At 35.3% G+C, this 16,518-nt stretch overlaps 1 protein-coding gene across 1 annotated transcript in view; it reads left to right on the top strand.

Moving 5' to 3' along the window:
* ADAMTS6 (ADAM metallopeptidase with thrombospondin type 1 motif 6) overlaps positions 1-16,518 on the top strand; it is a 259,758-nt gene that overhangs the window by 201,737 nt on the left and 41,503 nt on the right. The window contains exons 18-19 of the mRNA XM_061187844.1: positions 9,078-9,241; positions 9,667-9,805. Coding sequence (XP_061043827.1) covers positions 9,078-9,241; positions 9,667-9,805 — 303 coding nt within the window. The remainder of the gene's footprint in view (positions 1-9,077; positions 9,242-9,666; positions 9,806-16,518) is intronic.

Here is a 16,518-nt window from a genome sequence, read left to right as displayed (position 1 = left end):
TCCTTCAACAAAGGCAGTTTTACTTCTATCTTTCCAATATTTATGTCTTTTATATCTTTTTTCTTGCCTTATAATAGTGATCAGGACCTTCAGTACAATGTTGAATAGAAGTGAGGACACTGGACATCCTTTCATTGTTACTTATCTTAAAGGGAAAGAATTCAGTTTTTTGGGTTTTTTGGGGAATTTTTTTAACCACTAAATATAATGTTAGCTAGAAGATTTATGTAGATGCCCTTTATCAGATTGAGGAAGTTCCCTTCTGTTTCTAGTTTTGAGAGTTTTCTTCATGAATAGGTTTTGAGGTTTACTGCATGATCAAGTGTTATTTTTTTCCCTCCGTTTCCTGTTAATATAGTAAATGCATTGATTGGTTTTCGAATGTTAAATCAATCTAGCATTCTTGGGATAAAAATCACTTTGTCATAAATTTATTATCCTTCCTATATATTGCTACAATTGATTTACTAATATTCTGTTAAGAATATTTGTTTGCATCTATGTTCATGTGGGATATTGGTCTGTAGTCTTTTCTTATAACATCTTTGTTGGTTTTTATATTAGGATAAACCTGTCCTCATAAAGTTGGTTGGGAAATATTCCTTTCTTCTCTATTTTCTGAAAAAGTCTGGGTAAAATTGGTATTATTTCTTAATGTTTGATAGAATTCAACTGTGAAGCCATCTGGGCTGGAGTTTTCTTTGTGGGAAGTTTTAATGAAAAATTCAGTTTCTGTAATAGGTATAAAGTTGTTGAATTCATTGGCATAATTTTGTGCATAATATTCCCTTATTCTGTTTGAATGCCTGTAGGATCTGTAGTGATGGCTCTTCTCTCATTCCTCACATTGGTGATTTATATCTTATTTTTCTTGATTGTTCTAGGGAGGTGTTTATTAACTTTATTGATCATTTCAAAGAACAAGCTTTTGGTTTAAATGACTTTTCTATTATTTCTCCATTTTCCAGTACATCGATTCCCACTCTTCTCTTTATTTTTTCCTTTTTGCTATTCACTTTGTGTTTGTTATTTTTCAAGCTTCTCAAGATAGAAACTTAGAGTATTGATCTTAAAAATCTTTTTTCTAATCTAAAATAGGCATTTTGCACTATAGATTTCCCTCTAAGCATTGCTTTAACTTCATCCCATATATTTGATATTGTTTTTTTCCAACACTCAATTCAAAATATTTTATTTACCATATGACACATGGCTTAGAAGGTATTATTCAATTTCCACATATTTGAGGGATTTTCTTAATTCCATTATGGACAGATAAGGTACTTTGTATGATTTTAGTTCTTTTGTTGAGGTTTGTTTTTACAGCCCAGAATATGGTCTCTCTTAATGAATGTTCCATGTACACTTGAGAAGAATGTATATTATGGTAGTATTGGGTTTAGTATTCCATATATGTCAATTAGATTAAATTGGTTGATAGTTTTGTTCAAGTCTTCTACATTTTTATTTATTTTCTGCCTCCTTGTTTCAGCAAATATTGAAAGAATCATGTTGAAATCTCCAGCTAGAATTGTGGATTTGTTTATTTCTCCCATTAGTTGTAAGGTTTTGCTTCATTTATTTTCAGAGTTTGTTATTAGGTGTATAGACATTTAAGATTGTTAGATTTTCTTGATGTATTGAGCATTTTATAATTATCATATGTTCCTCTTTATTTCTGATGATATTCTTTGACCCTCGTCTATTTTGACTGATACTAATCTAGCCACCCAGATTTCTTCTGATTAGTGCTTGCATAGTAAATTCTTATCCATCCATGCACTTTTCACATGTAGGTGTTTCTGAACTTTAAATATGTTTATTTTAGACAACATGTAGTTTGACTCTGATTTCTTGTTGTATCTAACCATCTTTGCTTTTTCAATTACAGTCTCTAAATGGGGGGCTTGCCAAACTTTTTCTGTAAAGGGACAGATGGTAAATATTTTCAGCTTTACAGGACATGAAGTCTCTATCTCAGCTATTCAGTTCTACTATTGTAGTGTGAAAGCAGATACAGATAATACATAAATAAATGGGTATGACTGTGTTACAATAAACTTTATTTACAAAACAGGTGGTGGGCCATAGTTTGTCAGCTCCATGTCTGGATCATTTATATTTAATGTAATTATTAAAATCATTGGGTTTAAGTCTACCATTGTGCTATTTTTCTATTTGTTCCATGTATTTTTCCCTTTATTCTCCTTTTATGTCTTCTTTTAGGTTTATCAAGTGTTTTATAGTATTCCATTTGGACTCTACTAATGGCTTATTAGCTATACTTCTTTGTTCTATTTAATTAGTGGTTGCTTTAGAGTTTACAAAATGCATCTTTAATTTATCACAATATACCCTCAAATAATATTATACCGTTTATGTATAGTGCAAGATGCTTATAACAGTTTATTTCCATTGTCTTCTTCCATCTTTTGTGCTATTTTTTAAAAACACATTTTACTTTTTCATATGTTATAAACCCTACAATACATTGTTATTATTTTTGTTTTAAAGAGTCAGTTATCTTTTTTAAAAATTTAAAAATAAGAAAAATTATTTTCTATTTACCTACATATTTATTGTATCTGGCATACTTTCTTTGTGTAGATCTGAGCGTCCATCTGTATATATCTTCCAGTTTTTTCTCATTATATTTGTTTTCCTTTAAAATCCTTGAGTATATTTATTTATTCTTTGGTTTTGTTTTTTTTTAATTTATTTATTTGTTTATTTTTGGCTGCGTTGGGTCTTCGTTGCTGCGCGCGGGCTTTCTCTAGTTGTGCCAAGTGGGGGCGGCTCTTCTTTGCGGTGCACGGGCTTCTCGTTGCGGTGGCTTCTCTTGTTGCAGAGCACGGGCTCTAGGCGCGCAGGCTCAGTAGTTGTGGCGCACGGGCTTAGTTGCTCTGTGGCATGTGGGATCTTCCTGGACCAGGGATTGAACCCATGTCCCCTGCATTCGCAAGCAGATTCTTAACCACTGCACCACCTGGGAAGTCCCGAGTATATTTATAATAGCTGTTTGAGAGTTATTTTCTGCTAATTCCATAATTTCTGTCATTTCTGAGTCTGTTGCTTTTACTTGGCTTTCTTCGTGGTTTGTACCATGTCTTCCCCTTTCTTGCCAGTTGTAGTAGTTTTTCATTGGATGTTGTACATTGTGAATATTTTTTTATTGAGAGTCTGGATTTTGTTGTTGTTGTTTTTTCCTTTAAAGAGTGTTAACTAACTTGTTGATGAGCTTGGTATCTTTGAGGCTTGTATTTGAGCTTTGTTTAGGTGAGTCCAGAGTAGCCTTAATTCTCGAATTGCTCAGCCCTACTAAAAAGGCATGATTCTCTGCTGAATGCCCTAGTGGTTGAAACTCTCTGAATTCTTTCTCTAGAAATTTTTCTGCTTGTGGTTATCTAGTTTTTTGTTTTTGTTTCTGTTTGTTTGTTTTTTGGTGTTTTTTTTTGGCCTGGCTTCATGGAATTTTATCCTATGCATACACGGATTACTATTCAGCAACAGATTCCCTCCTTTTACTCTAATTCTCTGGTTCTGCAAATTCCAATTATCTTAGCCTTCCCAGTTTCTGATCTCTTTCTCCTTAACTCAGTGAGACCACCATCCTCTGCTTGGGTTCTCATGGTCTACACTGACAGAAAGTGCCTCCAGGCAGGAAGCTAGGGAGATTATATGACTCACCTTGTGTTCCTTTTTGCCTGTGTCACAGTGCTGCACAGTCCTGGCCAATGTCTAAAAACAGCTGATTCATATATTTTGTGAGTTTTCCAGTTATTTATAATTGGAGGGCAAGTCCAATCCCAGTTATTTCCTCTGTAAAGAAGTGGAAATTCTGTTTATTTGATGTTTGATCCCTTGAGACAGATTTAGACTCTGCAGAGACCCTTATGAAATCTGGTTGAGTTCTTATTCCCCTTAAAATACCACCTCTTTTTCCTTAAATCTTTTAAAAATAAGACTATATCTAGAATGCATCTTTAGGTAGAATACCAGTATCATCAGGCTCTTCCTTCCTTTATTTAGGAAGACTCCTTTATTTTTACACCATAATTTTAGATTCTCTTCTGCATCAGCAAGAATCAAAACAAAAATAAGACATCAGATGTTTTCCCTTTGATAATTCTTTGTCCATAATGCCACATCCTCCTCCCTTAGCAAATTCTTATTCAGTCCTTCTTAAATGTTTGGTGTTTTTCTGAACTACGTTATGGTACCAGCAAAGGTGAGTTAGGATTCCTTAAGTGAGTAGATGGGAAAATGGAAAGTGAGAGCTTAAATTGAAGGAGAATTCAAAGCTGCTAGAGGTTTTGTTTTTATTTTTGTTTTTACTGTTTCATGTGTTACAGGCTCAGATGTCCTTATATAACCAAGTAATTTTGATGTTTCAAATGAGACAGACTATTACTGTGAGAGTTGAAAATAAAAAATTTTAAATACAAGACAAATTTAAGACTAAATAATCCTTAAATTTGGTTAACATGTTCTTATCTCAAAAGATTAATTAGATTTATTTTTGACAATCAGATGAATTTTATAACATATGTGACGTCAAGAAAGTACAGATATATTTGCCAGGCAGATGGGGGTGGGGGGAATGAAAATGGTCTATACTCTTAAGGACAAGTGGCAGAGGTCCAGAGAGTCAGAGACTCTCTGCATCATGACCCTTTTAGTCCTTTTAGGCCCTTTTAGGGCCTGCTTGTTTATCTGGCCTGATAAAGTTTTTGAAGAAGCTAGCATACTAACAAAAAAATTAAACTGACGTGTTTGTCACTGTCAAAGCATGATAATCATTATCAAAATTATCACTCATTTATTTATAGAAGTTTTTGTATAGTAGTGCTAATAACCCTTTTTCTATCACATATTTTTAAACTTTTTTATATGTTTTTTCCTATAGAGGTTTAAAAAATTATGCATGCATATCTACTAATCTTTTTCTTTATACTTTCTGAGGTTTTGGTCATGCTTAGAAAAGCTTTTCAGTACCCCAATATTATTTTTTAAAAAGTACTCTTACATTTTCTCCTACCACTTTATGATTTAACTATGTTTACATTTAAATATTTACCCATCTGGCATTTATTCTTTTCTCTCTTTTTTTTAAACTTTGTTTTTATTGAGGTAAGATTCAAATAACATAGAATTCAAACATTTTTAAAGTGAACAGCGTACTGGTATTTAGTACGTTCCAAAATATTTTCATCACCCCAAAAGGAACCCGGTGTCCATTAAGCAGTTACTTCCCATTCCCCAGCCCCTGGCAACCACCAATCTGCTGTTTGTCCCTATAGATTTACCTTTTCTAGACATTTCTTATGAATAGATGCATAAAATATGTGACCTTTTATGTCTAGCCTCTTCCACTCAGTGTAATTTTTTTTTAGTCTCATCCTCATGGAAGCATGTACAGTTCTTCATTCTTTTTTATGGCTGAATGTTATTCCATTGTATTGTATATACCCCAATTTGTTTATCCAGTCATCCATTGATGGACATTTGGTTGTTTCTACCTTTGGCTATTGGGAATAGTGCTATTGTGAACATGTGTGTACATATATTTGTTTGAGTACCTATTTTCACTTCTTTTGGATATATACCTAGGAATGGAGTTGTGGTATCTATTCTTATATAAAGAATGAGACAAATTCAGCACTTTTTTTTTTTTTTTTTTGCCAAAAAGCTAGTCTTTTGTCTTAGTTCCATTTCTTGTTATCTTTCCTTTACTAATTTGGGATGCTTCCTTTGTTATATATTAATTCCCATATATACTTTTGTTTATTTCTTAACTGTCCATTTTGTTCTATTGTTCTGTCCATCTGTGTGCCATACCACAGGTTGTTCCCACCCCATATTTGTATAATTACCATTTTAATATTTGGACAGGAAAATCTGCTCCCTAACCCCACCTCCATCCCCAGTTATTCCTTTAGTCATAATTTCCCTTGCTAGTTCCACATTTTTATTCCTATAGATAAGCCTTTCATTCCTTTCTATCAATAACATTATAAATACTTAATATCTTCTTGACATTCACATGGAAAATTACTATTTTAATTTGTGCTTAAGAAAATGGTCAAGAATCCCATCTCTACATCCAGCACAGCAACAGTACCCCTTGGTTGAGTTTGCAACAGACTACTATCATCCAAAAAGATCTATCTAGTTTCTGTAGGGGCCACACAAGTGAAGTAAATAGGTATATGGTAGAGACCACCACCCCTGCACACTTTAAGACCTTATGGGTAGCATTCATCTCTGGCAATCCACACTCCCACCGCCCCCACTCCAAGATGCAATATTGTTTGTAGTTTACTGTTTTAGCTGGGGGAAGGAGAGAAGTTTCAGAGACTTCAACCTGGTCTTCCCCACTGGGATAGGTGTTATTTTACAGATCAAGAGATAAACGTGAAGGTTATGCCAGCTACCAAGTATACTGTTTCCATTTTAAATTCAGGTCTGAGAGAAATGACCACTGACTGGATTCATGGACTCAGTGGACACTCTGTGAGCTGGACCTGGTTCAAAATTCCTTTTATTACTTTACTTCTACGTGCCCTTATCCTAAACAAGGGGCACCATTTGCCACTTCAGGTCAACTCAGTCCCTGTGCCCAACAGTCCTCAATATATTTGGATTTTCCCTTTCCCTGCTGGTAATGGCTTTTATGTCCTTTGAGGAAAGGCGAGGAAAAATTACCACTGAGTGCTGTGGTGTTGTGATGTTGTAGGATCCTATCTCCTAGTCACCCAGCCTCTGCTTAAGCTCAGTGGGTCTGGATCAGAAAAGTGCCCATCTCTTGGGCCCCTTGGAAGACTGTATTCTGCTAAATATCTCCATGACTGCTCCTGACTGCCATGCTAATTTGTTACTGTTTGTGATAACTGTGCCCACCTCCATTCTAATGGTTACGCCATACCTCCTGGCCTCTAGCATGTTGGGATCATCCCTTTTGCTGTCTGCGAGCCCAATTCTGTAATGACAGTTCCAAGCTTAAAGAGAAGAGTGTCTCAGTGATGCTGGTGCCTGTCTCACCAGCACATTCTTTTTTTTTTTTTTTAATTAATTAATTTATTTATTTATTTATTTTTGGCTGTGTTGGGTGTTCGTTGCTGTGCGCTGGCTTTCTCTAGTTGCAGTGAGCGGGGGCTACTCTTCATTGCGGTGCGGGGCCAATTCTAATATGCTATTAGATTGCTATAATATGTTATTAGATACATATCTGGAGCACAGGCTCAGCAGTTGTGGCACACGGGCTTAGTTGCTCCGCGGCATGTGGGATCTTCCCGGGCTGGGGCTCGGGCCTGTGTCCCTTGCATTGGCAGGCAGATTCTTGACCACTGAGCTACCAAGGAAGCCCCAGCACATTATTGTTCTAATAAATAGAAGGTCTTTCAGGCCCTTGTGTAGAATATAGTCAGCTGATAGGGTTTTTGCCTTATATACTATATCCACTTTTGAATGTCCACTTCTGTGAACTTTTGATCCCTTCCTCTTCTCCCTGCTTCCACCTCCTGCTGATAAATGCTACCAGGCCCTGCAGCACCACAGTGCTCTCTACAACCATTTGGGAATTTTTATTGAAAGTCACTAAATCTATAGCTTAATACAGGCAAAACTGAGTCTTTACAAGAACAGGTTATTTCTCTCCACTTGTTTAGATCATCCTTGATGATTTTTATTAAAATTTCATAATTTACTCTACTAAGAGTTTGCCTGCCGTTTGATAGAATTATTCCTAAGTATTTTTATATTTTTCGTTGCCACTGAGAATGTCCTTATTCAAAACTGCTTTATAACTGCTCTTCCTGATGTAGTAATACAACTGACTTTCATATATTGATTTTTATATCAAAACTTGCCAAACTTCCTTATTAAATGTCTTATTTTTCTATAATTTCTTTTAGATTTTTTACATTAAGATGAAAATTATATCATCTGCAAAAAAAAAAAAAATGAGTCTTTTGGCTCTTCTTTTCCTTCCTTATTGCCTTTATTTCTTTTTTTCCTACTCTGTTACACTAGCTAGATCCCACAGTCAGTGGTTGAATAGAAGTGATGGTAACAGGCATCCTTAACTTTTTCCTGATCTTAAAGAAAATGCCTTCAACATTACATCTTTAGGTTTGATGTTTACTATACATTTTTGTTTGAGTGTTTTTGTTTGCCTTTTATAAAATTAATGAAGTTCATGCTTTCCTAGTTTACTAAAATTTCTTTTAAATCATATATGAATATTGAACTTTTAAAAATGCTTTTTCTGCATCTATTAAGGTAATCATCTGCTTTTCTTCCTTTAATAATATGAAAAAGTATATTAATTGATTTTCTATTAGTAAACCAGCATTGCAATCCTAGGATAAGCTTACCTTACTTCTGATGTATTAACTTCTATATTACTTTATGCCAATTGCTAATATTTTATTTAATTACTTACATTTTGCATGCTTGTTCAAGAGTGCTGTTGTTGCATAATTTTGATTTATTTGACTGGCCAGGTTTGAACATGAAAATGCTGGACTCATAAAATGAGATTGGACGTATTCTCTTTCTCTATCCTCTTGGAAGAGTTTTGTGAAAAACCGAAATTATTTTTTCCTTGAATGTGTGGTAGAACTACTCTGTACAAAGTTGTCTGAGTCTGATGTTTTCTTGTGGGAAAATTTTTATTGACTTTGAATCATCTAATATGCATTTTTTGGTATTTTCTGAGACACTAATTCACTGGCAGGTGAATCACAGTACTTCTACTTTACCAAATTATATAGCATCATTATCTATGAGAAAGAATGTACTTACTGAATTTCTACCATCAGTGGCTGGAGATTACCAAATATTTCTGTTTCTGTGGTAGAATTCCTGGCACCTCATTAGAAATCACTTCACAATGTATATCTAAGTAACAAAAAATAAATTGTTGGTGTTGTCTGTAAAAAAAAAAAAAAGATTCCCATCTCTAAATGGAAATAGATATTCATTGTACACTCAGTGCAATTATTAATGAGTGACATTGTGGTAAATGAAGTTTCACATTTTTAGGTAGACAGTGATTTTTTTTTTTTTTTTTTTAGCTTTAAAATCTGAAGGGGATGATTACTATATTAATGGTGCCTGGACTATTGACTGGCCTAGGAAGTTTGATGTTGCTGGGACAGCTTTTCACTATAAGAGGCCAACCGATGAACCAGAATCCTTAGAAGCTTTAGGTCCCACCTCTGAAAATCTCATTGTCACGGTAAATATGCCTTTGCCGCTTCATTTCTAATCTTTGTAATCTGCCCTGTGAAGTAGGAAGGGGCAGGCTTTATCATCTGAAACTAAAGTAGTGAAATTAAAGTAAATAAAGGTAAAATGGTATGCCCACGGGTGTAAAAGTCTGTGTAAAGTTAAGACCATAGTGCTCTTTCCATATGACTGATCTTTTCAATGCCTGCTTGAATAATATTTTTATAACCAAGTAAGGCAAATGAGAGAAATGGCTCCAAATTACCCATGAAAACGGAAGTAGAAAATTCAATATAACTGCATGTGTTCTAAAAGTTGTCTTAAATTTCCCTTAAGACTTACATTGTGACATTTTCTTCTTCAAAACAAATAATAAATATCTGAATAAAGGCTCATTGTATTTTAATTATCTTCACCAGTTGTTTTCAATGTCAGGTTCTGCTTCAGGAACAGAATTTGGGAATTAGGTATAAATTCAACGTTCCCATCACCCGGACGGGCAGTGGAGACAATGAAGTTGGCTTTACATGGAATCATCAGCCTTGGTCAGAATGCTCAGCTACTTGTGCTGGAGGTAAGACACCCACTAGGCAGCCCACCCAGAGGGCAGGATGGAAAGCAAAACATTCTGAGCTATGCTTTGTGTTTGCTAAAGAAGCTAATTGGAAATATTTCTTGCAGGTTTGCTTCAAGCTGTAATTTAGCAAAAGAAACTTTGCTTTAATTATATTATATTCCGTTTGTTTTTAACCTCATGTAATTTGTACAGATTTGTTGGTAAAATACATCTTGGCACAATGAGTGTCTCTGCTGGTGCTTCTCCCAAGACTATCTTGAAGGTGGGCTGTTTGCTTTTCGTGAACACATTCTTGGTAAAGAACATCAAGAGTTTTAAATAAGAAAATGAGCAAGAATCAGACGGCACAGATGTAACGTCTTGTAATGGGGGATGAGAATGTATGTCTGTGTGCTTGTGTGTTTGTGTTTGTGTGCTTGTATGTTTCCCACGATCCTATTCAAACTCCCTTCTGCAGCCATCCAAGTTAAGGGGCTATATACTGGGATACTACAATAATTACTGGTGTCTGGGTCTCTGGGTTAATGGTGTTTGCAGACCCCATGATAGTCCCTCAGAGAGGTAGCTGCTAGGCGGTGGTTGGTGATGTGTTGGTTGTCCCATGTGCGTTTTTCATGGGTGCCTTTTCCCCACAATTTACTCTATTCCTAATCCTCCTCCCTCTAGTGGCCACCAATGCAATTCTTTACCTCTGGCTGGGAGAGCAGGACAGTTGGCTTCCTTCAAAGCCAACACCCTTGCTGCTGCATGGACTGGTGAGTAGAAGTGCTGTGCAAGCAGCATCTTCCTTCTCTCTGGAGACTAAATGCATCGCCTCCACCGTACACCTTGGTCCCAATAGGCAAGGAGACAAAACCTATCCCTCAGGCCTGTGCTGGACTAGAGCACCTCACCATTCCAAAAGCAAAGATTCAATTTTGAATAGTGATATTTAGAATGGGAGAGATGGAACTAAAGTGAATCATCCCATTTTACCCCATATTCCAATGTATGACCTATTTTTCCTTTCTGAACCGCTCAGAAACACATGATTTACATGGACTTCATCCTATCTTGTCCTGTACTCACTGACTCTCTAAACACTTCTGATTCTCAAAGCTTGAATCAGAGAAATTATTTTCACAGACGTGAGTAATCACAATAATACATTCAGTAATTTTAGACTCATACAAAATTAAATCATGGATAATCTCCAACTCCAACTTAAGTAGTAAACACTATGCAAAAAAAAAGCAAATGAACAATAATAATGTTTTCCTCCTGTGTGAAGTGTCATGAAACATGGTTATGTGTAATCTGTGGCATATTTTAAAAGATCTCTAATTCCCATCCGTTTTATGTATGAAATGGCTGGTGATTTATAAAGTTTTTAAAACTATAGGGCTTTACTATTTCTTTTAACAAAATAAAGGATATTTGAAATTAATTGTTCAAGTGAATGCCAGTATATTATATTATAGTGGCATTTATATATATATATATATACACATATATATATATTTCTTTGTTCCAATTAAATTCCTTTTTATTTAATCTATAAATTAACTTTCCCCTTTTCACATACCAAAAAGAAGTCTTCATGATAACAGTAAATACATAATTCAGGCCCTGAGGTAAGGTGGGATAAACTTATTAAAGAAGAATCAAAATAATTTAAAGTTCAGGGAATCTAATGAAGTAGTCTAAATGTCGAGGTTGATTAGCTAGGAGAAGAGAAGGCTGAGGGAAAGTATATTATGATAGTATCTTCAAGTATGTGACAGAATGTTGAATGGGAGGTTCTTAGTGCCTGTTCATCTTTGTACTGAAAATTGCTATATTTGGGGATGGTTTAGATACAGTCTTGTCTGAGGCCAAGGAGGGATTAAGTGAATTCTCAATGTTCCTTCTAACTCTATTCTTTTGTTCAGAAAGGAGATAGTCCAACAAAAAAGGGGTGGGGGAGAAGGCCAAGAGAACTGAATTTAGAAGAAAAACTATGATTTTATTAAAGTAAAGAAGTATGAAAAATCTGAATGTGTGTTATTCTTTTCCATAACACTTGTATTGCGAAATCATAATAGAAGAGTGATTTCTTGTGATGGGGCATAAAACAAAAGAAAAACAAGGAGGGAGCAAAGCCCCTGGAAAGAGAATTTTCTCTTTATTTTTCATACTTCTTTCTTCTCTTCTGGAGCTACCAATCCTAGATATTTGAGGTGGTTCTGGGAACTGTAATTCTGCTCAATTGTGAGTGAAAAGCCTTTATAAGGCCATTGCCTTGTTTGGAAGAGAGATGTACAGTGTTTGAAAATTAGCAGGCATAGTGTGATGAGCTGCATTTCTTGGTAAGTGGTTCTCAAAGTGTGGTCCCCGAACCAGCAGCATCAATGTCACCTGAGAATTTATTAGAATGCTAATTTGGGGGCCCCATCTCAGACCTACTGAATAGAGTCTCTCTTTGTGGGGCCCCAAAATCTATGTTTTAACAAGTTCTCCAAGTGATTCTGATGCTTGCTCAAGTTTGAGTACCACTGGTCTTGGTTGACAGAGAAACTGAAACAGCACTCTAGACACATAGAATCCACGTCCTCATCACTGGAGTCTATGCATCTTTCTAGACTCATTTTGTATCTAAAACAATGTCTGGAACATACTAGGAACTCAATAAATGCTTACAGATAAGTGAATGAACAAAAGGAATTAATTATTTTGGCAATTATATATTTGTGTTATTCTTTCCAGTGTGGGAAATGAGAGTTTAGAATTGTTATTTTTCTTGTAAGGTGGGGCAAAGCAATTGCCAGGGAAAGATAGTATAATTTTGATTGTATTCTTTGTTTACTTTGAATAGGTTGGAAATATTTCCTAGAATATAGAGTACAGATATCAATTATTGGAGTTATTCTTCCTACACATACCCCCACTTTTAACCCCAGGTTCTTTAAATACAGGAGGTTTAGGATTGAGGAAAGGAAAATCCCTTAGGACTCAGAAATCTTGATCAAAGAGTGAGCCAGAGTCATCTGCTCAGTAATGGTAAATGGAACTTCATCTGTAGCTAAGGAATCTTTCAGGAAAAAGTCATTTCTTCACAGTTTTCACTCAGAAACTAAGGATGAATACTAACGTGTGTTCTTAATTGGGATACTCCACTCTCATCTTTCCAAAGTGGTGCTAGGTATCTTGAGACTGCCAGAACTTTTTAAAATGGAAAAAGAGGGAACAAGAAAGATCTCAAAGAACTTTCTATTGCAGTCTCACAAGACTGTCCAATGTTCTCACGACCTTTGGACTTTGAGTTTGGGAGCAATGTTGATATTTTCTCTTACGAGATCTTTTAAGATAAATTTTGAGATTGTTTTTCTGTTGCTTAGCAGACCCAGTGACAAATCTAAGACTGCAGGAAACACTGCTAGTGATTCAGTCCAAGAAATGGTCTTTTCTCTGAGTCAGTGCTGACACACTTCCTTAGCCTGAATAAGAACATTGAGATGCTGTGGAGTGTTGTCTTCAGGATAAATGTGATTTTTAAGATACAGTTATGACTTTTCCTTTGAGAGAATTAAAACTTGACTATTTTCTGAACCATTGTTACTCCCACTAGAGTTTTGTTTCTATACTCTGTAATTAATCTGACTCCTAAATTTATATACTACTATTGTATTCGTGATTAATGTGTTGATTGATAAAGCTTGGCTAGGTAGTGAGAACTGTACTATTTTAAAATACAGAGCTTTAGGAGTTTTTTTAAGTAGTAATTTATGCTGATATGCCTTTGCACTGTGACTTTTAAAGATTGAAAAAATAATGTATATTCATCTTTTGATTTTAGTTATATATACTCTCTTTTTAGTGATGTTTGGCTAGATGTGTGGTTTTCAAGTTGTAGTGTGCATCAGAATCACCTGGAGGGCTTGTTCAAACAAGATTGCTACGTTCTGCCTCCAGTTTCTGATTCGGTAGGTCTGGGGCAGACTCCAAGAATTTGCATTTCTAACAAATTTCCAAGTGATGCTGGTGATACTGGTTCAGCAACCATACTTCAAGAAACATTGGGCTAGATACTTAGATTTCATAAAATAAATGTCTATTAAAACAAAGTGACATATCCTTTAGGTAATAATCCATATTACAGTTATAATCACATTACACCTAGTGTTGTTCATGATAAATGGTTCTAGCTCAGCTATGTAATGACAAATAAAACTTTACAGTTTATGAAACATTTTTTGGTGCCCTGTTTCATTTGCTCATTCTCAGTAGCACCATGAGATAGGCACTGCTATTGTTATTCCTGTTTTACAGATAATACTCAAGTGAAGTAACGCTGAAATAAAGACTTAGAAGTCTAGTGATTTTTTTTTTTAATGTAGCATTTTCTCTTGTAATAAAAATGGTCCTTTACCTTGAAGTGAGCTTTTTCATCAGTTGACATCATCAATAGAGCAACATGATATATTCCCCACTCAAGAATTTCTCCTTTACTAGCTTGAAATTTCATTTTTTCAAATGCTTTCCCTAAAGCAATGATTCTCAGGTTTGGCTGCACATTGGAATCACCTGGGGAACTTTAAACAATTTTGACTCTTGGGCCCGCCCCCAGATATTCCGATTTAATTGCTTGGGAGTATGGCCTGGGCATCAGATTTTTAAAAGGTCCCTAGGTAATTCTACTGTGTAGCCACGGTTGAGAAGTACTGCCTTTGAGGCTAATTGAAGGTTTATTTAGTATTCAAATAATTTACATTCAGATGCAAATACCTCTGGGAGCATTACTAACTCACATCTCTGTTATTAGTTGGCTACTAGTTGAATGCAAAGGTTAATGGGATTTAGGTATAAGCATCTGGGGTGGGAAAGTAGCTAGGGACATCAGAGAAGGGAACGAAAAAAGTGGTAGAATACCAATTAATTTCATAATTTTGTTTAGTGTGACCATTGGCCTTGGACATGCCTTTAGAAAGCTTTTTTGTAGTTTAGTTTATTTACATGCTTTCTTCTTTACCTGATGGATCATTTATAAGCAGCTAATTAATGCTTTCAAAACTGACTGAAATTGTGCTAAATATCATTTCTTGGCCTTTTGGCTAAGATCAAGTGCAATTGTGCTAAACAGATTTTCCAAAATTCTTTCTTCTCATTTCAAGTTTCTGTGGTACTTAGGGAGCTAAAATGAATAAGTGGTTATGTACTTAACCAACTTTAATTTAGACTCACAAGTCAGAATATGAGGCCCCTGTTTTAACTCAACATTTGTGAAAACTGATAAACTTTTTTTCTCTTTGTGACTTATAGTTGTAATCAGAGAAGGCCTTTTATTGTTTTAGGAAATTGTTGTTTTTGTTAGGGAATGAACTTTTGCAAAATGCAGCAGTAGTCATGATAATTTCCTCCCCTATCTTTCTGGATGTGCTCTCATTTCCCACTATTCAAACCATTCCCCTTCCACCCCCACCCTACTCCCCGCCCCCCCCCCAACTCCTCCTCTTATTTAATACAACCCTTAGGCTTTAAAGCAAAACTTCCAAAACCAATTAACTGAGAGTTGATGCTGTACTGTTGTACCTGTTCTGTTAGGAAAGAAACCTTAAGGATCCTTTAGTTGTGCAAAGAAAGGTCAGAAATACATATGTATTTTCATGTACTAGTTTTACATTTATGCTGTAAATATACAGTCTTTGTCCTGCAATCAGTTCTACTGACACTTCTGATTGTTTTTTGAACAATCTTCAAATTGCTTTTTCTAGGCTTTTCTTTCTCTTTGTGTTGAAGTACAAAAAATTGCATACCAATTTGGTCAGGTTTCTGCTGACAAAGGCATCTCTCTGCTAAACATTCATTGCTTAGCAGCTCAGGGAAAAAAAAAAAGATAAGCTAAAGCTATGCTTAGATGGAGGACTGGGAGGGGGAGACAGGTTTATTTTTAGAGGCAATTTTGATTTTGTTTGAAGATCAAAGAGCACAGATTTTTCTTACTTATACAATGGAGTGTTTCAGGAATGTTTCTGATCAACTGTCTTTGACCATTTAGAATGTTATCATTACTTTTTCTTTTACATTTACATAGCCTAATTAATTTTTATTGTGTGTTTGACGCTCAAATTTTATATAGATGCTTGTTTTATTTGTTATTCTTTTTCTTCCCTGGATGGCATCTTAAGCCTAATGTGTTGTGTGTGTGTGTGTGTGTGTGTGTGTGTGTGTGTGTGTGTGTGTATAGCATATAAATTTTAAAAAGATTTTCTATGTTTTTCCTCTTTTTAACTAGGGCAAATTCTTTTTATTTTACTTTTTGTGGTTTCACCTGGCTCACCTGGATTCTTATACATATTGAAACTGGTTTCTACTCTTTAAGATTTTTAAGATGCTTTACATAGTTTCCAAGTACTATTTTGTATTTTCCTGATTTAGGGCCATATTTTTCACACCACCCCATAGTACCCCAGGACACTACAGCAGACTCACAGAGGCACTGCAGAATATTGTACGTTTTCAATGGAAACACAGTGACACGGTCATACACCACACAAATTATTACTATTGAGTTGTTTGGACCTAACTACTTAATAAGTGAAACTCAGATTTTTTTTTTTTTCCTGCCTGGGAGGGCTGTGAAAAAAGTCCTGGTACACTAAGAGTACTGTGAACCAGGAAAGTTTGAGAACTCTTGATTTCAAACGAGTGTCCGTAAAGTTGGATAAAAATTAGTCACCTAACTTCCTTTCAGT

The sequence above is a fragment of the Eubalaena glacialis genome, chromosome 4 (genome assembly GCF_028564815.1).
Source record: "Eubalaena glacialis isolate mEubGla1 chromosome 4, mEubGla1.1.hap2.+ XY, whole genome shotgun sequence".
NCBI lineage: Eukaryota > Metazoa > Chordata > Mammalia > Artiodactyla > Balaenidae > Eubalaena > Eubalaena glacialis.
This window is presented reverse-complemented; position numbering and strand designations above follow the sequence as displayed.